At 37.9% G+C, this 17445-nt stretch overlaps 1 protein-coding gene across 14 annotated transcripts in view; it reads left to right on the top strand.

Moving 5' to 3' along the window:
• RIMBP2 (RIMS binding protein 2) overlaps window positions 1-17445 on the top strand; it is a 163295-nt gene that overhangs the window by 129317 nt on the left and 16533 nt on the right. For 13 of the 14 annotated variants that reach the window (XR_008355077.1, XR_008355078.1, XM_053471600.1 and 10 more), the window contains 7 exons: window positions 750-859; window positions 2174-2989; window positions 5406-5557; window positions 6167-6637; window positions 6832-6987; window positions 8207-8365; window positions 14806-14923. Coding sequence is in view for 12 of the 14 variants with exons in the window: in XM_053471600.1 (XP_053327575.1) it covers window positions 750-859; window positions 2174-2989; window positions 5406-5557; window positions 6167-6637; window positions 6832-6987; window positions 8207-8365; window positions 14806-14923 (1982 nt within the window). In the remaining 2 variants the exon portion in view is untranslated. Of the gene's footprint in view, window positions 1-749; window positions 860-2173; window positions 2990-5405; window positions 5558-6166; window positions 6638-6831; window positions 6988-8206; window positions 8366-10302; window positions 10996-14805; window positions 14924-17445 lie in introns of all 14 variants that reach the window. The other variant, XM_053471693.1, reaches the window with a different exon arrangement.

Genomic DNA, 17445 nt, shown 5'->3' on the forward strand with positions numbered 1-17445 from the left:
AAGTTTGGAACAACCTACCTGCTGAGTTCCTTAAAAAAAACTGTGTTAAAGTGTTCCTAGAAGAATTGATCCTGCTTTGAAGGCAAAGGTGGACATGCCAGACTTGTGCATTCAGATTCGTACGATTTGCGGATTTACCGAATCTTGGTAAAGTCTGTGATTCGTATGGAGCCTCGAAAATGAGGCCAAATCACCCGTGAATCGGACAAAAACAAAGCAAAAAGCTTCTCTGCTGACCGCTCTGCTTCTGCTTCCGCATCTTCTTATCCCTTCTATGCTTTATTCTCTTCTATGCTCGACCTGCTATCTTCTATCTTCATCCTAATTTTTGGGTGAACCAAATGGACAGGGAACAAAATTTCTTGCCTGAAACCGAATGGGCCAAAAACAAAATGGAAAATTTGTCCGAATCGTTTTTGTCCCATTTGCACGACACACACACACACTTTCTCTATTGAGCATTGATGTTCCATAAAGCTAGTTCCATCCACAACATGTATCAGATTGCTTATGTGTAAACCTGGTGGGATAATGATTGTTAAATTCAATTTACCTAATATACAGATACAAAATACAGCACATTTATGCATTTTTTTTTTGAAGGGCACAGAGGTGGTAGTGGGAGTTAAGGAATATTAAGGCACCATTAAGATAGCAACATTAATTTTAGCAATTAAAATCTGAATTCATTTGAAAATGTTTAAATAGTTTGATAGCTCATAAACCCTTTTCCTGTTCATTTTGTTTAGTTATAATCCCTATGATGGACCAAATGAAAACCCTGAGGCAGAACTTCCCCTGGTGGCGGGAAAATACCTCTATGTGTATGGAGATATGGACGAGGACGGCTTCTATGAAGGTATTTATACTTATGTCATTTCAAAAAGAGGGCGAGTACTGTCTATACTAATCATTTTCAGACAACCATGCATTGTCCTCCAAAAAGGAAAGAAAACCAATTACAACTTTTTCCACAAAAACAATATACTTTATTGATAGCGGAGTAAGCGTCTTACTTCCTGCCATATGGCAGAATCCACCAGTAAGAAGCAACTTTTGTAGTCACATAGGACAGTCAGAGTGTATTGCTGCATGCCTGTGTGCTTGCATAAAACGGCAATGCTCAGAGTTACTGTGTAGAGATCTCTTATGCATGTGTGTGCATTGATATAGGATATGCAGGCCTGGGAAATTCCCAGGTCAGGTTACCTGTACCCCTCTCTCTTCGGCGTGTGGTTTAGTGAGGGGTTAGCTTCTGTGCTACGGGTGAGGCTATCCCTAGATAGCATCGGATTGCATGGCAGTGGGAACAGAATTGTGGCTAAATACTGCTCCTGCACTGCCCCTGAAGAAGAGCAGAGCTTTACTTGGTGAAACCAAGAGAGTTCCTAGGTATGGCGATATCTCTGTATGAATGCGTGTGTTTTTGTCTATTAAGCATAACTCTGTGCATTATGCCTTTATGTATCCGTCTATGTATATCAGTGTAGCAACACAAGACAGGAGCCGTAAATCTACCTCCATGGCCATGACATATGTAAAGATTTATTTTTACGCTGTCTTGTATGATGGATATATAAAAATTCATTCTGGAGGGGGACTGCTTATTTCAGTCTTCTCCAGGACTCCACCTGATCTTGATCTGCATCTAAAGAGTAGGACAAGAAAACCTTGACATGAAAGCCAAATTAATTTGCCTAACAAGGCTTTACATTTCAGAAGTAAAATTTTGTACCTACTGCTATGTGTTGATGCCGAGGGAAATTAGATTTAAACTTAGTTTTCTCTTTATAGCAAGGTTTTGGCCTCTCAGTCTGCAGCACAAATCATATGTTAGGAAAACAGTTCATTTCTAATGTAAATTAAGCAATAACTGTGTATAAATTTAAAAAACTGTATTCTCTACAGATAAAATGTTTTTTTTTTATTTACTGTAAACTATAAATCAAGTCCTATCTGACATTTGGTTATTTTAAATATTATTATAATTAATTCAAATTTAAGAAACATATCTAGTGGCACAAACGTGTATTTATATTATTGAATATAAATGTAAAGTGATTTTGGTATTTTATGGAACTTAAATGAAAAATTTTGCTAGCTACAATACCCAAGATCATATTACCCATTTTATGTATTAGTGACAACTAAAACCACATTGTTTTCTGTACAGGAGAGCTGCTAGATGGGCAAAGAGGACTAGTCCCATCGAATTTTGTGGATTTTGTGCAAAATGATGAATTTCATGTGTCAAGCAGCACCTTGGCCAGTGAACAGGAAGAGAATTTCCTTAACCATTCTGCACCGCTTCTTCAAGGGGAACACAAGTTGGAGAGTGCACCACCTATACACATAGAGTCCAGCATGCTAAACAATGGCACAGGGACCATTGATGTTAACATTGATGAGATTGGAGAAGACATTGTGCCTTATCCTCGGAAAATAACCCTTATCAAACAACTCGCCAAAAGTGTTATTGTGGGCTGGGAGCCACCTCTAGTGCCACCAGGCTGGGGTACTATCCACAGCTATAATGTGTTGGTGGGAAAAGAGGTCCGTGCGACACTGAGTTTTGGAAGCAGAACGAAAAGCCTCATTGAGAAACTGGATCTTGCCACGGTTACATATCGCATTTCGATCCAGACTGTTACAGACCGGGGAAACTCTGATGAGCTACAATGTACTTTGTTGGTTGGGAAAGATGTCATTGTGGCACCTTCTCATCTGAAAGTAGACAATATTACTCAGATATCTGCTGAACTCAGTTGGCTCCCCAGCAACAGCAATTACAGCCATGTCATATTCCTCAATGAAGAGGAATTTGACATTGTGAAGGCTGCAAGGTACAAGTACCAGTTTTTCAACTTGAAGCCCAACACGACATACAAGATAAAGCTCCTTGCAAAGCCCCACCAGATGCCATGGCAGCTTCCTCTGGAGCAGAGAGAGAGGAAAGAAGCCTATGCAGAGTTTACTACCCTACCATCAGGTTAATGTTATTTTCTAATCTATGAATTGTTAATTATTTCATTTTTCCTTCAGTATAAGAACAAATACAGTTATTTTTGTAAAAAAAAAAACCTAACAAGACATCCCTAATTTCATTTATCCATATTGGGCAAATAATCAGAACAATACCTGGATCCACTACAATGTGTACACACAAATATGCTTGTTTTCTGCTCGTTCGACTGGAGACTTATATGGACTTGTGTACCCTTAACATTTCCCCCCCAAATTTTCCCATTTAACTGGATTGTTCTTTGTACACAAAATCCCCAATTCTCTTTATTAATTGTGTGGTTCAATTCAGTCAATGTTTGTATTACCTTATTCTATTATTTACCTTGGCTTAGCTCAGGAAGGACATCAAGGTATATGCCAATTATTCATATGCACAGGTGACCCTATATATACTGTTCTTCACAATGTTTCTTACTACATGGTTTACATATTACTGAAATATATGTAAATGCCCTAATTCAATACCAATTTTAATTGTCATAATCTAGACAGGTACAAAACCAACACCACGTTTCCTTAGAATATGGCTGTCTGCATACATTATGTTCCAACCAGCTAAGTGACAATTGGTAATAGCAAGGTTGTGCCTGGTTTATAATGTATGAAAGGCTTATTAAGATTTTATGTTTATTTTTGCCAATTCCCCTTACCATAGAGTTTTTCTGACATCCAGTGGAAGTCACCATACAGACCCTTCAGTTGCTGTGTGGTTATCCCATTATATTGTATAGAACGTTATTATACTTGTTAATCTGGCAGGGTTCCTGTCTAGACTTTTCCTTCATACCGAATGATATAATAGAAATGGTTTGTGAGCGTTCCAAGTCTGGGGGAGTCTGATTATCTGGCAACATTTCTAGTCATTATAATTGATTCTTTTCTTGGACGGTTTTTTACATTGAATTGTTTTCTGGGAAAGATCCACAGCTGCTCTACTTGTTTAATTGAGTTATTAGCAAACCCCTTAAATAATGACATACTTTTTTTTCTGGGCAAGAAATAAGATGTGAAACTGAAGAATCTGGAGATTTTCCCCAGAGTCTACATTTTAAAGTACTAAACTAAATAAGCAGTGGTTTTTGCAGATTAACATTAGCAATATGTATGTATTATTAATACAAATGACATGTATACCATGGTGGCGGTTATCACAGCTTCCCTTTTGTGGTTGTAAGTTATCTACCGTCTATTGTAAAGTTCCTGATTATTTTGCAGATTGTTTCAGAGACTCTTTGTAAGAGCAGGGGATGCGGCTTCAGGACAGGAATTTGTTAATACTGTGGCAAGAAAGTAAACCCTTTGGAATTACCTTTTTTCTGCATTTTTTGTTCATAAAATGTGATCTACTTTAAGTCGCATGCATAGAAAAACACAATAAACAAAGCCAATAACGCACAAACAATGATAACCTTTATGTCTTTATTAAACACACCCATTAAACATTGACAGCCCACAAAATATTTTCCCAGTAGCATTGTGGAGGGGCCAAGGAGCTCTTTGTCAAACATCAAGTGAACTGCAGTGTTAACTTGGAGAGCAGTGGCTTCCACTGTGGTGTCCTGCCGTGCCTGTTCATTGTTTTGCATATGGTAAACGCATAAACAGAGATGCTAATCAGATCCAAGGATTCCTTCAAGCCTTTAGCTGTTACGATAGGGTTCTTTTTTTACCTCATTGATCATTGTGCATTGTGTCCTTGGAGTCATCTTTGCTGGGCGCCCACTTCTAGAAAGAGTAGCCACAGTACTAAATCATATTTATTTATAAATGTTTTGTCCAACTGTGGACTGATGAATATGTAAACTCTTTGAGATTACTTTGTAACCCTTTCAAGCTTAATGCAAATCAATAAGTCTTGATTGTTGGTCTCCAGGTTTTCCAACTCCTAACGCCAATTAGCTTTTGTTGAAGTGATTAGCTTAGGGATTCACATACGTTTTCCAACCCACACTGAATGTGGATCTCTTTAATATGAACAATAGCAATTTGTGTGTTATTAGTTAAAATAGATTGTGTTTGTTCATTTGTTCATCACTATCATAGATGAAGATCATATTATATTTTAAGATGAATTTATACATAAATGCTGGTGATTCCAAAGGGTTAGCTTACTTTCTTGTCACTGTATAATGCTTGCTGTGCCAGTTCCTGCCTCAGAGCTCAGCTACTATGAGGAAAACTGTTAACCTAAATATCTATAGAGCTATCCCAGTCATTACAAAACAAAACTCACAAGTTATGGGTAGTTTTGGTGAAAAGCCGTAGTTTTGCTTAAAGCTGTGACAGTACATAATAGGAGATTAATTGTTATAGTGATGTACATTGATTACCATAGAACTTATATGGAAGATTTTTAAACAGAGTATTTATTTGTATTTCAGGACCCCCCATACCACCTGACAATGTTTCCGTGCACCCTGGCCCAACACCTGTTACCCTGCTAGTTACCTGGAAAGCACCAGTGCTGTCACCAACTGGAACCTCCAATGGGGCAAATGTCACTGGCTTTTGTGTGTACGCAAGAGGTCAAAAGGTAGGTGACAGAGGCCAGAGGTTTTATAACCAAATTTTAGCAAAATGAGATATTGATTTTGCTATGACTTTTCTGACTGTTTTGTTAGGGATGTTAGACATTTGATGGTTTTTGAATTTGTAGTGTTTCCTTGCGTTTTTTGTTGTTGAAGTGATTCCTTGTGTGTTTAGAAGCTCAGTTTGCTTTTGTAATGTCATTTCCCAATTACTTGAGTCTATGAGATTAGTAAGAAAGCAACTGTGTTATTCTTATGTATGATTTCTCTTTAGCAGCTTGCAAAGAAATACAATTAGTTTTAATGCAGCATTCTAAAGTAATGTGTAAAGTCACAAGGTTTTCAAGGTTCTTTGGGGGACATCTGAAGTCCTGAAAGCTTTTGTGACCTTATGACTCACCCTATGGACTTTGGTCCTCTGAAATGTATTTCTTTAGATTGTTGTATAAGCTTTCAGCTATGTATCTTGGTGTTTCACTGCTGTACATTGTTTGAAAAAACAAAATATGTCTACATAGCTTTCACAGATATATATGTAGCAGATGTTATTTTTTATTATTAGAAATGTGTCATGGGTCATTTCTTAGGTTTTTTTATTTTACGTATAAGCGCAGGTTGCTGAAGTAATATTTCCTGCGGCGGAGAATATTGTTGTGGACCTCCTGAGAATCCTCAATCTGGATGCCAGGGAAGTTACAGTGAGAACCCTTTCAGCACAAGGAGAATCTGATGACTCTTGCACTGCTGTTATTCCACCTGAGTTACTGGTGCCTCCTACACAACACCACCCAAGGACTATGCCCAAATGTAAGCCATTAGCAAGTGCTGGAGTGTCAGATACCAAAGAAGAGCATGTATGCCCACACAGGAAAGTGGATGAGTCTTGGGAAGAAACTCACAATGTACCTCCAGTCCATGGACATACACTGGAGCCTCCAACATCAAATTTCCACAGCCCCACTCATGCTAGGAGGTCTCCCTCTCCCCAAAGGATACTTCCACAGCCACAGGGCACACCTATTTCTAACACGATGGCCAAAGCTATGGCAAGAGAAGCTGCTCAAAGAGTTGCAGAAAGTAACAGGGTAATGTATGAATTTGGAGTAAAAATTCCATGACAAATATTTAGACTTTTTATTTAGTTATAACATGTTTAAGGGTGTTTAAAATAATGCTAAAATATGTTTAGTATTCCTGTGCACATCATGTCATCTTTAATATTAAGAATATTTGCCCAGCTATTTGAAATCATCAAGCTTTCCTGACTCTGATCTATTAGAATGAAAAGAGAAGTTTGTTCAGCGAAAGAAGCAACTCAATGCACTATGCTAACTCAGACGAGGAGGAGGAGGAGGATGGATATGACTCTCCCCGAATGAAAAGGAAAGGTGCTTCTGTTGATGAATTTCTGAAGGGCTCTGAACTTGGGAAACAGGTAAGTATTTTATCTGTGTGATTGGTCCACTTTCAATCAGAAGGTTGCTATAAAGAAACAGAATCAAGGCTGGTGGAGTTTAGGAATATATGGTTCTGGTACAAATAAAGGGATCTAGTCAACAGAGACCTATGGCACTTCTAGTCCTCAAGGACCACAAATGTAATATGGTGATTGTTTTCTCGAAAATGATGCTACATTTTCTCAAACTTCACTCCACGTTTAGAGGTTAACAGGGATTGGCTCCCCCCAGTGGCTTTCACTAATAAAAGTGAAATTTGTACTAACTGTTCCAGGTTGTAAGAAGCAGTAGAGTCAGCAAAAACTGGAGAGCCACAAATAGTCTCTTAATTGAGATGTAATGAAATAAACATCCGCCCCTCTTCATCTGCTTATTAAAACATTTATTCAGCCTAAAAGCAACCAGGGAGAAAGATGCATCATAATTGGTGGAACCTTATGGAACTAATAAATGTTAAATTAAGAATATGTAACATTTGTAAGGATTTCCAACTAGTAATTAGTCATCTCATAATTATAACTTTGATCATATTGATCATTTTGTTCCATGGATGAAACCACAATTCTTCATTAATTTTCCAACATGTGTACATGTATTGTATTCATATAAATATATGTGTATAATTTAATATGTGGGTTTTGATAAGTATGTCTGGAAAATAAACCATCCACTCTAATGAATACATTTCACAAACTTTAAGATATAGAGAACCCAGACACTGAAATGCCTTTTTAACACGGCATTGCTTTTTGGACTAGGTTTGGGTCTTGTATACCTAGTTTTGTGGACTTTTTATGCCTCTTCAGGTTAGCATTTATCATGGCCAGCAATAATGTTGTATATTATAATAATGCTTTTCTACTTAAATATGCATATATATATCTGTATCTGCATATCTTAGAGAATAAATGGAGGAAAACCCTTTTAACCATTAAATATCACTGGACGAGTGTGATACCAAAATAAACTTTGTATAATTTAATGGCTGCTTTGAATGTCAGCTTCCCAGATTTAAGTTTTACCAATGTGTGTGTGGAGCTGGAATATCTTGCCATAACAGAGGAAGTCTTTAATGTAATCATACTGTTCCCTGGAAAAATTAAAGCATTATATATATGCTCTAATGCTCTCCTTCGTTTTTTTTTTGGTTTTTTTTTGGTTTTTTTTACATTTATTTATTTATTTTTCCTTCTTAAGCCACACTATTGCCCAGGGGATGAATATCACACAGAGAGTAGTAGAGGCTCTGACTTATCAGACATATTGGAGGAAGATGAGGAGGAATTATACTCAGAGATGCAACTAGAAGATGGAGGCAGGAGACGTGTGAGCATCTCTTCTCACAACGCCCTCAAGGTAAGAGGAGTAATGATGAGCAAGGTCTTTAGAACTTAACCATATAAAAAAAATGGTTGGTGATTATCCACTTGTTTGCTTGAATAAATTAGTAAAAATCCATTTGAGTTAATAATCTGTAACAAGATTATTTGGCAATTATATCACAGGAAACCTTTGCCAACTTTCAAAGGCAAATAGAATAAGGATAAGTACCGGGTGTGAAAGCGTGTTCTACCTTTAGAAGATTTACAAAATGCCCTCTTTTAATGGACTTTAATGCAGTAACAAATACCAACGCATTTGTGGTGAACGTTTAGTTGAGACTGCATAAGGTACCCCATGTTCTCAGAAATATGGAGCGCTGAGGCCATTTCTTTTTGTTATTGTTTTTCAGTTTGTAACTATGTGCCTGCTTAAATAGGTTTTGAAGTGCTGTTCTTTGACAAGGATGCAAAACTACACTGAGTTTTAAAGTTTTAAACAACGTAATAAAAGGTTTTCATTTTCCAATACGTGGTAGGTGCAAAACCAAAATATGGTGTATGATCACTGATGTTTGGTTCCAGCCAATGTACCTTGTTCTTCAAAGTGGTAACTTTCAATGATTTTATATACTGTCAGTCCCTTTATTAGCAAATCCTTAATTCAAAATGCATTTAACTTTTAGAGTTTGCCATTAATTAAGAGTAGGGTGCACAGATTATCAGTGCCCTGTATGAATTTCTCATTTAAGTAAAACATAATAACCAATTTCCAAAAGTTATAGCATTTTATATTTGTAGCAAGTTTTAGGGTTTGTTGTTGATATCAGGACTCTCCTTTAAGCTGTTTGGTGCTCAACTTACTGGTTTGTGGGTGTTCAGGGCCTTCCCCAAGGTGCCTTGTTTTGGATGGTAAGTGGGCTAATCATGGCCGATGAGCCTCTCCTTTGGCCTGTGGTATGGGATTAAACTATGTAGGTAAAGTATGGTTAGTATGCCTGATCCTCAACCGCTAAAATCCTGTCCAAACGATGGTATTTAGCAAAATGGACAAAGCACACTGTATGTCCTAAACTTGTTTCCAATTTTTACCCCATCGCTTGTTTTTTTTCTATGTCCCTGTATTTACAAGGATATGTGTGGGGGAAGAAATACAATGAATGTTTTTTTTTCAGAAGCATTAATTAGCTCCTGTAATAATGCCGAGGTGAACATTTTATATGAGGCAGTCTAAGTTCCCGACTTGCTTGGACTTTTGCTTCATGATTTTAAAGCTGCTGTACTGTACACCAGATCAAGCTCAGCTCGTCGGGTTCATGCTGGCGAGTTGTCTTGAGTTTTTTCACTTGGTGTTAAGCACATCTAAGTGCAGTTAAAGGTCCCTATTGAATTTAACTTGGTTGCTCAACCGAAATTTGTTAGTGATGTGTGCATAATTCTTCGATCCAAGCAGAATGCTCCATAGTATATTGACTGGGACATTTAACTAAATACAAAACTTTTTATCGGTGCCAGTGATAACCTATCCCTGCTTAATGGATTTTATCCAGCGTATTAAATGAGCATGGTTTTATATGTATTGCTAGCCAGTGAGCCCCCTGAGAACTATGAAGCACCCATAATATTGCTGTCAGTATGGCTGTCTGTGTGCAGCATCTATCCCTGCATGGACCTTTTACTATGGCATCTATATGCCGAGCTCTCATTGTTTGTACTGATCTTATGTTCTCTCTTACACCAGCCGGACACCTAATCATGTCTTTATTTTCACAGATTCCCATTCAGAGCATGAACCTTTCCTTCAAAGAGTAAACATGCATGCCTTATGTTTTCCATTGCCTCAAAAACTAACCCTGTCTTTATTTTTTTTCTTTCTCTTCCTCTTACCTTTCTACATATTTTTATTACCTTTTCTTCAACTCTCTTTTTGTTTCGGTCCATTGTATTTTTTATATTGTGTGTGTTCTTGTGGAGTGCTCTATGTCCAGCGCCAAAGACTCTGCTTTAAAGGAGCAGATGGATTATTCCCCTCAACATCAACACAGTAAAACACTATTCAGTATTCCCGAAGTTGCAGAAGAGGAAGGCGGAGAGCATTCTGATCTCTTGCATAAGGGTGGTTCCTTAGGGATGGCTTGTAAAGCCAGAACTAGGTCTAGTAAAATGCCAAGGGCTAATAGCCAAGATGGCAGACATCAAAGTCCATGGCACATTACTAAATGTAAACACAATGGAACTGCCCCTCCATACTCGGATGACTCAGTCTCTGAAGGGAGCAAATATGGATCTCTCTCGAGAAGTCCAGACAGTGGCTTAGACTGTGGAAGTGAAGAAGAAGAAGCCCGATACCACCTCAAGAAAAACTACTGCCCAGATTCAAGAAGTACAGCATGTGAGCCACATCTAAACCATACATGTTCAAGAGACCCCAAGCAGATGCTGACCCGCAGGAAAACTCTAACGAGGCAAAGCATTGTGGAGGAGGATTTTGGGGATGTAAGCTTAGACCTTGTAGAGAACAGTTCTAATTACGAGAAGAATGAAGAGAAACCGTGTGTTGGGGATTTAAATAACAGAATCTGCACAAGCCGGAATATACATTTGCAGCAGAAAGACTGTAGGGAAGCAGTTCTGAGGCCAACTCATAGAGAAACAGAAAACTCTCTGGTGTGTTTAATGAAAATCCCTTCTGCCATCTGCTTGCCAAATCAGTCTTTTCTTTTTATTCCTTCTCTTACTTTTATTTGTTTATTTTTTGTTATTTATTTATGGGCTCCCATCTGGGATATCTTTGCTAATTACCTCTAATTTATCATGCTTTTGCATATCAGTTGCCAGTGCTTCACGGGCTTCGTACCGTGCTGAATCCTCTTCATTTGCTTGTAGTTGCAAGAAGTAGCGGCCTTTATGTTTGTGCATTTATTTGAAAGAAATATATATATATATTTATATATGTAAATGCAAACCCTTATTTTCCTTTCTTTCTTAAAGGACAACTGAAACTAATTTTTAATTGAGGGTTAGCTGAAGGAAGAGTTCTTAAGGTTTTTTTTTTTCGTAATGTTATTGTTCCTGAATTAATCAGGTTTAATGATATCGTGTTTTCCTATACAAACCCTATGATTTCTTTGTCTTTTGTACTGAAATCATGAAAAGCAACCACGCATATGCTGGGAACCTTAAACGTGCTGTTCCATTTTTCTTAATGTTATGTTGGACAATTCAACAGTACTAGAAAAAATGTTTCTAAGAAAAAATCTTGCTCATAGGAAATTTTGCCTCCCTCAGAATTTTAGAAGGAATACTTAATTGCCATGTGACAAAGCAGAAATGAAGAAAACTGAAAAATCTGATTAAACGTTTGTGGGGTTTTTGTTTTTTTAACCCCTTAATGACAAAGCCCGTACATGTACGGGCTCAAAATGGATTGTTTTCAATGGGTTTAGGGACCGCCCATTGTCCTTAAGGGGTTAAGATACGATTTCAGGGGAAATAATTAATGACAGAGATGCTACGTTTTTATTGGCTTTGCGTACTAGAACATACAGTTAATGTTTTGTCTAAATGAAATTGCACCTTTAATTTAAATTGGACTAGTAGTTCTTTGTATTTTTAAATGCCTGAAGATTTTTTTAAGGGTTATCAGTGATGCAAGCAATGTCTGTGTATGTGTCACAGTGTGTGCACCAGCATTCCCACTTGCAGCTTTATTCTGGATTAAACAAACTAATTCCACATCTGTGTTTTAACCCACTGGATAGGATGAGCTGTCACCAAAGTGGTGCTACTTAGCAGATCTGCAGAGTTTTTCCTACAGAAGTAAAATCGCTTAGGTTAAGATTGCCTAAAGCGGGGCAAGCAGGTCCTTCGCCCCATGCACCTCTAGTTTCTGCCAATTCCAAACTAATCTAGTTATCTGGTAAGAGGTCCACTTGAATTAATTGAATAATTGTAGTACTTCTGTTTTAGGTGCATTCACAAAACCCATGAGTTCAGATGGAAGCTCTCAATTCTCTAACATCACTATGCCTTCTGAATGTGGGTAGACTTCCCAGACATCTCACCAATTAACTATACATCATGTGTGTTCACGTGTTGTTCTAGTAGTTGGTGAGATGCGTTCAAGCCCCAGATGTAGTGACTACAACTCTTGGCAGAAAATGCAACATCACTTTTGCTCAAATGTTTCGTTGAAGGTATTTGCTGACACAACTGTTTTGGAAATGTTTTTTTTTTCCTTTCTACTCACAGAGTCACTCTCATACTTGGGAACTTTTCAAGACTCTTGAAAACTAACCCTTTAATAGCCCATTGTGAAGATTTTATGTATTTACTCACCAAATGTGTTAACCAAGTGGCTCTCATAACCCTTCTCAACTGTCTTGTCATTATTTAAAGATACACTTAACTATACTTAGTTACCTGCATTCAAGCGAGGCTATCAACCATAACATACTGGTAGCATTGGGATTGGGAGCCGTATATATGATCACAGCAGTATAGAAAAGGAAGGAGTCATCTCCAAGTCCCTGAAATTGGGGAGACTCATGGTCAAACCCTGAAAGTTTCCAGGTATGGTCAGTTTGTGTATGAATATGTAAGACAAGTAAAGGCTTACACTTGCAGGGGAAATCCCACTGATGTTATTTTATAGTTGTGTTGTAGGGTACCTTAGTGTTGTGGGCCTAGTAGAATAGAAAACTTACCTGAAAGAGAAAGTCAGTAAAATTAACAATTTAAAAAGGGTGTAATATGAAGCATTAGATACTACAAAATGGTCAGGGTTGTGCAAGCTCCCCTTTAATTTACCATTAACTCTAATGGCGGTGGTTTCGCCAAGTTATACACACTAATCATGTACATGATTTCACCGCAGTGAACACTATAACTATCACCACTTGCCTAAGCAGATCAAAGCAATTCTACAGACCAATTCAGATCAAAGTCATCGGAACAATTGAACTAGCCGTAAAAAGACAAATAAAACCTTTTTATACACATTTCAAATCTAACATGTTATCATCATATTTATCTAATGACCGTTTTGCATACATATGTGAGTAGTAATTAAATGTTTGTAAATTACATCTATATAATTGAATGTAATAAATTATATAAAGTAGTTAATGCTGTCGTGTGTTTTACCTTTTATGGCTGAATGAGTTTAGATCTGTCTACAGATTTCTAGACCTCTATCTGAGCTAGAAAAAATAATCTAAAATGTAACATGTGTGGTTTTTCTACAGACCCCCCATTGAATTGCTTAAGAAATACTTTTAGGATTGCCTTATGCCTATCCCACGCATGCGTAAACTCCTTTACTGTATTAACCTCTACCTCCGTAAAGTAATATTTCCTGATATTACTTTTAAACCTTTGGCCCTCTAATTTAAGACTATATCATATTTTTAACGGGTTCACCAAGAGAGCTGTAGTAACTCCCAGAGATCTCCCACATGTATCCTCCTGTTGTCCCCGGAATCACTTCCAGCACCAGTCAGCATGCGCACCTTGGAACCCTGCTATGTGTACCCAATAAGTAGACACAACTACCTTGAATTGAGTACAGCAGGAATGAACAGTTTATTGTTATAAAACATAGACTCATATATCCACAGAACTTCATTAACATAAATTAACATTGATAAACAGGTACATGTAGACAACCCAACCTTTAATCCCCTTTAGCTACTGAATCTCCCCCTGGCAGCAATCCTGTTAATGGGATTAGTTTACACAGTGGAGTTCCTGCCCGTGCAATCTTTGTTTAGCAGCCAGGCTGGAGCCATCTCTGACTACCTTGGGGCCTTGTATGACAGGTCATTCTGTGACAATATTGTTGTGGTAGCTTTTCCCCTTTTAAATAAACTGTCTTCCTTTATCATGTTGACTCCCTTTATGTATTTAAATGTTTCTATCATATCCCCCCTTCACGTTTTTCTTTCAAACTCTACATGTTAAGATGTTAACCTTTCCTGCTAAGACCGGTCATTGAATCGCAAACCATGTGCTCTTCGGTTCCCAACAATAGAAACTTGTGCTCAGCGTGCCCCTTCTGTACAGTGCTATACAATAGAGTACGCTCTTTTGGGCACTATTAATAGTGGCAAGATGATCTCATGCAGAACTTTTCATTGAGAAGTAACATGTTCTACATCATGTTCAGTGGTATAAATTGCTACTTGGCCATCAGTGAAACTCTACAGGACTGTCAACAGCAAGAACATGTTATCTAGAAGTTCCTATACTAGAGGCTGCCATTTTTTGTATTAGGTTTTCTCTGGCATTTCATATTTTTATATAGTATTATAAGAGATATTCCTGTCCATTGTATTGAAGCAACACATTCTCTTTCAGCTAACCTTTCAGTTAAAAGCAACGTTTAGTTGCCTTTAGAGCTTGTGCTGTACGTCATTAGGCCTAACTTTAAATAGTATGAACACATGGTTTTCTCTCATTGTGTTTTCCTGTGCTCAGCTTTTAGGTAATCATGCCACACTGGCTCGGATGAACAGAGGAGATCCTCCATCGCGCAGGTTCCCTCACGGCAGTGCAGTGCCACAGAGACCACGGCCGATGATGGTCCCGTCCATTGGTTAGTTGAATGGAATGTTGCTTTGTATCTGTTGTTTTTCCTCCTGGGAAAGCCTCCTTGGCTGTGCATTACTGTAGCTTAATCTGGTACGTTGCTGTTTTAAAGCGGCAGCCCGCCGCCCTGTGCTGCCCCACCAACAAAGAATGCATATTTATACGCATTATTTAGCTTGAAGAAAGAAGAAAAAATTAAGAATGTACTTTTAGGAGAAGCTGCAGTAGGCTTCCCCCTGTTGTGCAATTCTATTACCAGTGTTGGTTGTTGGAAGCAGTCAAGTGAGCCAGTTCCGCAAATGGCTGGTGGTGAGTAGAAAGTATGTGCGCGCTGAATGCGCTGACCAGCTGAATGCACCTCCTGCAAGCCATGCTGGATGGAGAGGAAAACGCATACAAGCGGATTCTGATGACCTCACTCTATGCATTTGTAAGGAAGAACATTTTTTTATTTAAATTGGAAAGTGAGCTATCATGTGCATTAAACTACATCTGAAGGGCGGAGTGTAATCACAGAAGCCAGGCAAAAGGTTATACTTGAAAGGGTCAGGGTGTGACCAACAAAGGTCCAAAGCATTTTTCAGTAGATTGTCTCACCAATGATTAACATAAAACAATTTGCTTGTTCAATCCATAAAATATGCATTTTCATTTGCACTAAACAGAGATTATTGCTTGGAAACTCTGCTTCCTTCTGTCAGATTAGCTCCAGAGTAAAGCACTGCATTTTGACAAAATTGCAATGACTGGCATAACAAGTCACAGCCAATGATGGCTGCTATTTTGTTGATTGAGGTAGTGGGTGCTGCGACAGCTGGTGAATATAGGCACCACTGTGGTGCCAAACACAAGTGAGCTAACCCTAAACCCTCCACTTTAGGAATGCGAGAACTAAGTTAGCATCTATAGAATAATAACGGATAGAATTAAATGAGTGATATATTTCCTACATACAAATTCTAAAAGCAGATCAATTTTAAATAAACTGTGGTTTAAACCGTACACATCTAAGTAACAAGCATGTATATATTTTTTTATCATTTATCTTATTTCCATACTGGTTCTGGTTTTCATACATTGCTGTACCGATAATGTATGTATTCTTCCCTTAAAGCTGTCAATTTCGAGTGATACTTAACACTGCCCAAAACTACTGAACTTCTAGAACTAGTGAACTAGAAAAATTATTTGTTTCATGAATGCTTTCATAGGTTATCCCCCATTTATGGAGATTTCCTGCATTCATGTTGTTAAGTCGGAGTAAATATCTGCCACCTGATTCATAGCTGAGATTTGTAACTACATTTGATAACTGGTGTTTGATAAAACGAACACTAGGGTTTGTAAGTGAAATTATATTTGTATGTAAAATAAACTGATTGATCTGTTCTAACTCGAGGAGATCATGAGAACCCCTAATGCTGGCAAAAGTTGGTCACCTATAACTCACCAATCATTGGCTTTCACACCAGTGTATAGGGGTTGACAATGCCTTGATAGATGGTAAGTGATAATGTTTTTGAGAAACCACAATAGCTTTTAAGTGATATTGTTTTATGAAACCATTATAATGTTTTTAGATAATTTGATACATGTAACCATAAAAAATAACACTGGATCCAGAATATTTATTCCTCTTCAAGAATAATATTTTAGCTTGGTGACTGTTCTTACCAATGGACAAAAGAGCAAACCACTAGAATAAAACCAAACCAGCAAAGTCTTTACATGCATAGCGTTTCAGTGTGGTTTTGAAGTGGCTACATTGAGAAGGGCCAAGGCTGAGTTGCTGTTGGGGATCTGGAGCCTCCATGGTACTCCACAGTAACCACTACTTGATCCTATTAAACCGATCCCCTGTAGCAGGTTGTAATAAAGAGCTATTTGGGTAAGAAAGATGATGCATAATGGTAAAAGCTGAATGCTTTCTGATGACTTACAAACCAAAATTATTTTATTTTATACAGTTATGATTGTACTTTACTCAGCAAGTGTTATCAATGTACAGTTTGAATGTTTAACTCGTTCATACACACTCCGTTACGTCTTCATTTTTCATATCGACCTCATATCACATTTTATGTGTTAAAATAAAAAGACTGAAGGAAGCATCAGGATCAAAACTTCCAGAGTACGTCTATGAGCAGCAACCAAATGATACTCTATGATTTGCTCCTATTTTTTCATCTTTCAAAAATGTGTTTACCTTTGGACTGATTGGAAGGATAGTAGAGGTGTAGCTGGCGAAAACTCACAAATAGATTGAGCAGGAAGGCTTGAGATTAATTATGCTATTTATCAATATACCTGGAAAGCCCCGCTTCTCGGGATCTAGAGGTCATGGCCTGAAATCTCTGGGTTACCGGAGTGCTTTTTAGACGCTCCTCACTCCCGCCCATGGCCTTTTCCCCCTTCCACCTCCATAGAAATATATAGCAGTTGGGCTAACCCCAGTCACAATGTAAGCCCACGCACAGATAACCTCAGATAACGAGCGTTTGCTCATCAACTCTCCAGAAGCTCCATGTT

This window comes from Spea bombifrons, chromosome 1, assembly GCF_027358695.1.
Source record: "Spea bombifrons isolate aSpeBom1 chromosome 1, aSpeBom1.2.pri, whole genome shotgun sequence".
Taxonomy (NCBI): Eukaryota; Metazoa; Chordata; class Amphibia; order Anura; family Pelobatidae; genus Spea; species Spea bombifrons.